We start from the raw sequence: 8,080 nt of genomic DNA, 5'->3' as shown, positions 1-8,080 counted from the left end.
TTTTTCAGATCTAAAAGTCTCCCTTTTTATGAATTAGTATAATGATAAAAGGTTTTCCAAGCTGTAGGTATAGAGCATCTTGCAGACATTTTGTGTAAAGTTCAATGAGTTTTACTATTGTGAAATCTCCTCTATCTATTATTATATCAATTGTTAGTCCATCTTCTCCTGCTACTTTAGGACTTTTCATGAAGAAACACTAAAGAAAGGAAGACGCATCAAATTGATGAAAAGAAAACTTGCAGCATGGCGCGAACAGATGTTTGGTTTAAAGGATGAAAATGAAAATATCAACAGAATAATTGCAGTGATAAAAATTCCAGAAGATTTATATACAATACCATACAATAGTGATATAAAAAGAACTTTGTCAAAAGAAATAATGAAGGGCTGAGCTGGTACCAAAAAGTAACAGTAGAAGTAAGAAAGCGTTAAAAGGCATGGAAAGAGGCAAAGCAGCAGAAGATGGCATGACAATTCATTTAATTATAGTACAACAATTTATTTAATCACAGATGGTCGAGATTTCAATATAGTACGACATTTATGAAAGTTTTACCCCGAACAGTCATTCAGTTTGGAGGTATTTGTAAAGACTTATTCTTGCTTGCAAATGTGCATCTCTTTTTTTTTTTTTATTATTATAAAAAAATGATTTTTGTAACAAGCTACTGATAGTTTGTGTCCACCTATTTACCAGTAACCTAAGAGAAGTAGATCTGCTATCATTAGCCTACTTAACCTGGTTTTAAATTTTGTATGGATTCCAGAATGAAATTAATACACACTTATTTGGATGACTTCTGACTATAAAAAACTTTTTTGTCATCTCTGAAAGCCACTTCATAATTATCAAAATGGCGAAGTAATATAAACAACCTTTAAATAAATTTGGATTTAAAACGAATGCTAGCATTTAGCTTTGGAAGAAGTATTAAGAATCTTATAAGATCTACTAGGTCACAGACTCTGTGCTCAGTAAAGGTGATGGATGAAGAGTTAGAACTCTTCGTGTCGGAACACACTTCAATTCACTTTTACAGTTTGAACTTTTTTCATACACACACACATATATATATATATATGTATATATATATATATATATATGTATGTATATATATATATATATATGTATGTATATATATATATATATTATATATATATGTATATATATATATATATATATATATATATATATATATATATATATATATATGGTATGGTCATGTCATGAGAAGAGATGAACAGTATATTGGGAGAAGAGTGATGGAAATGGAGGTACAGGGAACGAGAATTAGAGGGAGACCAAAGCGAAGGTGGATGGAATGTATCAAGGATGACCTTCGATCAAAGGGATTAACCGGTGATAAAGTGTGGGGCAGAGGTAGATGGAGAACGCTGGCCAGAAACATCGACCCCACATAAAGGTGGGAAAAGATGCAGACAAAGAAGAAAGAAGGAGAACTTGAAGTTGATCATATTATAAAATTTCCTTTAGTTTTACAATTCTGTACCAGTATACGTATTTCTTTCAAGAAAAATAATCAATTAGGATATCATTTGTCTTAATTCACCTCACTGAATATCCATTGTTGCCTAGGCCCTAGTGCCTCGGACCAGCTTTAAATCTTGATGTGATTATAAGATCTGGTTAACAATTTACCATTCTCTCTCTCTCTCTCTCTCTCTCTCTCTCTCTCTCTCTCTCTCTCTCTCTCTCTCTCTCTCTCTCTCTCTCACACACACACACAAATGCGATCGCGCGTGAGCACAGCTAGCAATTTAACTGATCAATGATTGATTAGCGAACTAGCAACTATAAATCCAGTATGCCTATTTTAATCTTAACAAAGGTTTGTGTTTACTTGCCAGTCGACTGACATATGAAGAAATAGAGAAAAATACAATAGACGTGAGTGTTATTCACTCTAAATTTATATACCATAAAAACAGGACCTCAGCGAGGTCAATTTTATGTCACCGGAGTGAAACCATTCAAAGGCAAGTTCTGCCCCTCTCTCGCTCTCTAATTCGATATGCCACGCCCCTATCTGAATGAAAAATCATATCTAACATAACTGACCTCACTAACTACTTCAATTACCGAATCCATTAAAGGGAAGGGCGGTGACAAAGTTTAAACGTAACCGCCTTGACCTCCATGAGGTAATCTTAGCGATACGCAAGTCCGCTCTCTCTCTCTCTCTCTCTCTCTCTCTCTCTCTCTCTCTCTCTCTCTCTCTCTCTCTCTCTCTCTCTCTCTCTCTTTTCGTTAGATTCATTGTCCTTATTGAATCCGAATAAAATGCTTCATCCCAGAATGTTATGTTCCCCTGTTGGGGCCCCTGGGCTTATAGCATTCTGCTTTTCCAACTAGGGTTGTAGCCAAGCAAGTAATAATAATAATAATAATAATAATGATAATAATACAGGATACACAAAAAGCAGCTAACTGACATTTTTATTTGCTTGATGTCTCGCACCGCATGAGAAAAGATCGACCGATGTGAGTCATGCGTCATTGGACGAGATCATTAAACGAAATTTCTCTGTAATAATTCACTGGTTCTTAAATTCAAGTTTTTAATGATCACGAATGAACAGGAAACATTGCCTGGGTAATGACTTATTGATATTTATTTATTTTTTTTTATTATTATTTTTTTTTTTTTGCGACGGACGCTGCTTATCAACTTCTTATTACAACGCTGCTAGTTTTAGAAGGTAAAAAGGATATATACCTTGGATGATCGAATATAACAGAAGTTCTGTTCCTGATATATTATCTTTTACAATTAAAAATACGTTCTGGAAATTTGCTGCAGACCTTCGGGAATTGTCTCACATTATAGAGACGTATACATCTGAGGCCTATATTATTTTTTACAAATTTGTGTATATTGTTATCAATGGGTGAACTGGAGTATTTTATAAGTCTTGTAAACATATTGTAAATGAACATAGTTACTCTTAAATACAGTTATTATTATGTTTGCTGGCTATTATTTTCATTCGCTGTTGCCATTTCACTATTGTTCATGTTAAACTTACTATTTAGGGAATAAGACAGTAGATTTTACATATTCTACGTTTTGATATAGCTGACCCTAGCAATATATACAGTATATATATATATATATATATATATATATATATATATATATATATATATATATATGTGTGTGTGTGTGTGTGTGTGTGTGTTTTGGAGCAAGGGCTCTTGTGTTAGCATTCCGTAACCCTTGAAGTGGGTGTTGGCAGATTTTTAAATTTTATCCAACAACGTTTAATGTTGATATATATATATATATATATATATATATATATATATATATATATATATATATATATATATATATATATATATATATATATATGCGTAAAAATCACAGGAAAACGTGATGCTCAGATGCAGGAGAACCACAAGGAAAATGAAAATACGAAATATACGATTAAGTTCTGACTAGTTTCGTGATACTTCTCCAGAGGACTGATTTAATGAGAGAGGTTTCTTTCCATTTTATAGGGAAAGTAAACGTACGAACATACATATAGAGAATTAGAGAACAATGACACTCCCTTACCAGCTACCTGGGCTGAGGTCAGGTATTAACTGGGCGGAGCTTGAAGAAGTATCACGAAACTAGTCAGGACTTAATCGTATATTTCGTATTTTCTATATATATATATATATATATATATATATATATATATATATATATATATATATATATATATATATATATATATATATACACATATATACATTATATTCATGCGTGTTTGTATTTACTGAGAGAGAGAGAGAGAGAGAGAGAGAGAGAGAGAGAGAGAGAGAGAGAGAGAGAGAGAGAGAGAGAGAGAGAGAGCAAAGAAACGAGATAAAGGTACAACAACAAACCCAGCAAAGCCAGACAAGAAAACCGCACCCATTCCCATACAATAGCAGAGCCTGTGCCGGGAGGTGACCTTTGCTTTCTTAACTTGTGCGGTCGCGCAAGCACGCTTCAGTCACTCAAGAGTCTTAAGCGGGGTTTTACACGGCCGAGCAGCTCGTCGAGCCCGGTTGTCGAACCTACTTGTAGAACGGCTCGAAGAGCTTTCAGACAGTACATCGAGCCTCAGTGTGCCTCGTGCTAAAACAACGTCAATATGTCTCTCGACCAGGACGATTTGATAGCTATTGCTTTAGCAGTGGCACTAAGAAGGAAAAAAAAAAAAAGATCAAAGTGGACGAAGGATTGGCTACTATAAAGAGAGAAATTTTCACACACCAACTTACTTATTGCTTTAAAATTAGTTCTTTCAATATTTCATGCAGAGCCGCTATTCCTTTGTTTCTGGCTACTTTATTGGATTAGTCTTTTGATTTAACTTTCCATAAAGCTGGATGAGCCCGATATGTATGTACGAAATCAAAGTACGACTTCCTTCTCATTCTTGCTTTCATTAATGGCAGCCATTATTCATTTCTTTGATGATGTTTCCTCTAGCAGGTTTGAATAACAACTGAGGTTCGATGCTCGACACCCGTTCACACGTTCACACCGCTCGTCAAACAATGTAGCTCTGCCCACAAATGTCAAGATGAGCCTGACTTTCATCGAGCCGTTCGGCGAGCGCGCTCGACAACCAAATACCCCGTTTACACGCTCGAACATCAATTCAAACACAGGGTTGTCGAGCCAGGCTCGACGACCTGCTCGCCCGTGTAAACCCCGCTTAAACCCTTCCATGCTCTCTCTCTCCTTCCTTGATCATAAATTAGCATGAGGTTCCCGCCCACAACCTACGAAAACCTGTTACAAGGTAATGTACAACTCTTGCTGCCCCTCTCTTGCCCATCTTAGCGTTTCTTGTCACGATACCTTAGAGTCTGGACTTTTGAGATAAATTCTGACTGTTTCATTAATACATAGCTTGGCTAGTAGGCCTAATAATAATATAATAATAATAATAATAATAATAATAAGAAGAAGAAGAAGAAGAAGAGCCCGTGGCCATTGTCGAAAATTGAGACATGCCTTTGGGTTTATGTTAGACTGAATGTGTCCCAGAGACGAACGAAAACCCGGCATACATTTCTCGGATCCCGTGAGAAATATATTTAATGGCATTTCCGGTTTCAATATTATTTTCAAACATATAATGGCTGTTTCGAGATTTTGTGTAGCCTTCATGTTTGTATTCTGGGAGAAAATAGTTTATTCACAAGATTTTTGTATCTGCTGTGACCCTCAAATTAGTAGCGGTATTTTCATATAAGAAATAGGCTTAGGCTAGTTATAATAATACAGCTAGAGGTAGTCAGTCCTGTCACTACTAGATGTACACATGACAGATGTTTGATGGATTTAGAGAAAGGAGAAAAATAAATATATAAAATCACATTATGAAACAAACCAACAAACAGATACTTACCTACATTAAAGCCTTCAACTGTAGGCGAGATGTAAATAGCAACAAGGTAGGCCAAAAGAACGGCAGCACCTTTGACGTACATATTTGTCGTTTTTATATCCTCGTTCAAAAATCTTGTCACAATATCATGTATTCACGAGCTGTTTCCTACACTGTGCCGTTACACTTCAACGCACAAAGAACAGATGTGAGAATATTTCAAGGCAGCCTCAATGTTCGAGGACATAGGAATGTGTTGGGAATGAAAGCCAAGACAACAGCAATCCGTTCGCCTCCTTCCCTCACAACACTATGAGCCTTCAGCTGTCCGCTTCGCTGTTCGCTCCCCCAAGTAATAAATGTAGAAACCGCTTTAGAAATTCCACGCCCCTTTTTTCCTGCGGAAAATAACCACTAAATACTTATCACAGATCGAGAAATCTTAAAACAGATTTGATGACATTAATGAAAGGAACAGAAAAACGTGCTTATAGCATGGTGTACCGAATTAAAGAATAATCAGGTGGCCAGGAGCGTGCATGCGTCGACACCAAGCTGCCGCACTCGATAGTACGTACGCACCAACTAAATCCAAATGCTGCCGGGACGGGGAGTCGGGTCGGCAGCCGATGTGTTCTCTGGCTTTGCCAGTCTCGCCAGATGAACGAAGTTACGATCTCACAACCAGACAAGGCTACATGTATGGCCACGTTCATTAAGTAGTCAATGTGGTAGGCAGTGGAGAATGGAAGTAGTATATTGTGGCGAGTCTTGCCTGCCATCCCTAAAAAAATTTTGAATATTTATCAGAATTTTTTGTTCATGTTTAAGTTTAGAATTTTTCCCTTGATGATGTAATAGCCGTAATAGAAAATATGATTCATTTTTTCATTGTATGTGAAAGTGGTAGGCTATATGAGTTTTACGATGATTTGTAGACAAATCAGGATCTTTTCTTTATTATGCTACAGTCTTGTGAACGAAGCCTCGGTCCTACGGCAAGGGTTAGTGTGGTTGCCTAGAAGAGTTGCCACGTTTTTACCTAATTTTCAAATATTCTGGCTATTTTTTATCAAGTAGAAGGATTAATTTTACGTTATGAAATACGAGTATTTAAAAACATTCATTGACAATTGCATTAATTACATTAACAAAGTTCTGTCACCCGTTGGTCTCGATTTATAACTCACAGCTGCCAATACGTAAATTTTGACTTGTGCTAATATTTTTCCGTCATTATTATTATTATTATTATTATTATTATTATTATTATTATTATTATTATTATTATTATTGCTGTTGTTTTTATTACTAGCTAAGATAAAATCTTAGTTGGAAAAGCAGGATGCTATAAGCCCAAGGGCTCTAACAGGGAAAAATAGCCCAGCAAGGAAAGGAAATAAATAAACGATATATGAAGTAATGAACAATTGAAATAAGGTATTTTAAAAACAATAACAACATTTAAACAGATATTTCTCATATAAACTATGAAAGGACTTATGTCACCCTTTTCAACATTAAAACATTTGTTGCTAATTTGAATTTTTTAAGTTCTACTGATTCAACTACCCGATTAGGAAGATCATTCCACAACTTGGTCACAGCTGGAATAAAACTTCTAGAGTACTGTGTAGTAATGAGCCTCCGGATGGAGAAGGCCTGACTATTAGAATCGACTGCATGCTTAGTATTACGGACAGGGTGGAACTATCCGAGAAGACCTGAATGGTCAGAATTATAAAAAATCTTATGCAACATGCATAATGAACTAATTGAACGTCGGTGCTACAGATGAATATCTAGATCAGGTATAAGAAATTTAATAGACCGTAATAGTGAGGTCACTAGTGTAATTTCGTTGGAATTTTTGGGGGATTTTGTAAACTATACATTTTTGAAATGCTTACAAGTCAAGGAATCTCATAAACAATGTTGCCAAAATTAATTAGGTCACCTTGGCGGCCATCTTGGATGTTGAAAATGGCCGACTTCTGAAATGCAATTTTCAATTGAGAGACTTCAGCACAGCTAAGTTTGGCTATTTTTTTCTTTAATTTGCTTTGTCATAATATAAATGTAGTCTTTAGATATGATTTAAAACATGAAGTAGCAGAAATTACCATTTTTAGGCATTTTATTAAGGAACATTATGGTAATAAATGTGTTACAAAACCGAAAACTACTTGTTCCATGTTGGCATTATTTTTGATAACCTACATACAATGTGAAACTAGAAACACATCAGCACCATACATTCTAAAGTGTTAAATATTATTTACATACAATTTGTGACACTAAGTGATAGTATTACAGTAGTCTAATCAGAGGTAAGCACCAGGTGTTTCCACGCAACAATTGCAATTTCAAGTAGCAGCAGAAGTATGCAAGGTAATACATTTAAGCATTGAGTGATCATAGAAAGAATTAAAGAAACAGCAGCTAAAACTGCCACAATTAATCTGTATTATTGTCTTTAGGCAATATATATCATGGTCTCTCAATCATCGTCTGTAGCATCATCATCGTCACTCTCCGAGTCAATGAGATTAGATGAAACATCCTTTGAATCTTGGTCATTTTGGCAGTCACTTGTGCACTGACATATTTCAGTGCAAGGAAGGTTCACTGCAGCACAAGAGCACCTTTTAGTTGAGCAGTTTGTCTTGCAAAGACATCT

At 35.5% G+C, this 8,080-nt stretch overlaps 1 protein-coding gene across 4 annotated transcripts in view; it reads right to left on the bottom strand.

Annotated features, from left to right (window-relative positions):
* Positions 1 to 6,054, bottom strand: part of LOC137624321 (proline-rich proteoglycan 2-like) — a 70,387-nt gene extending 64,333 nt beyond the window's left edge. For 2 of the 4 annotated variants that reach the window (XM_068354992.1, XM_068354995.1), the window contains exons 1-2: positions 5,905 to 6,052; positions 5,422 to 5,798 (exon numbers count right to left, since the gene is read on the bottom strand). In XM_068354992.1, the coding sequence (XP_068211093.1) occupies positions 5,422 to 5,503 (82 nt within the window). In that variant the 5' untranslated portion in view covers positions 5,504 to 5,798; positions 5,905 to 6,052. Of the gene's footprint in view, positions 1 to 5,421; positions 5,799 to 5,904 lie in introns of all 4 variants that reach the window. The other 2 variants (XM_068354991.1, XM_068354994.1) reach the window with 2 other exon arrangements.
* Between the last annotated feature and the right edge of the window lie 2,026 nt (positions 6,055 to 8,080).

Source organism: Palaemon carinicauda, chromosome 31 (genome assembly GCF_036898095.1).
Source record: "Palaemon carinicauda isolate YSFRI2023 chromosome 31, ASM3689809v2, whole genome shotgun sequence".
Classification (NCBI taxonomy): Eukaryota; Metazoa; Arthropoda; class Malacostraca; order Decapoda; family Palaemonidae; genus Palaemon; species Palaemon carinicauda.
This window is presented reverse-complemented; position numbering and strand designations above follow the sequence as displayed.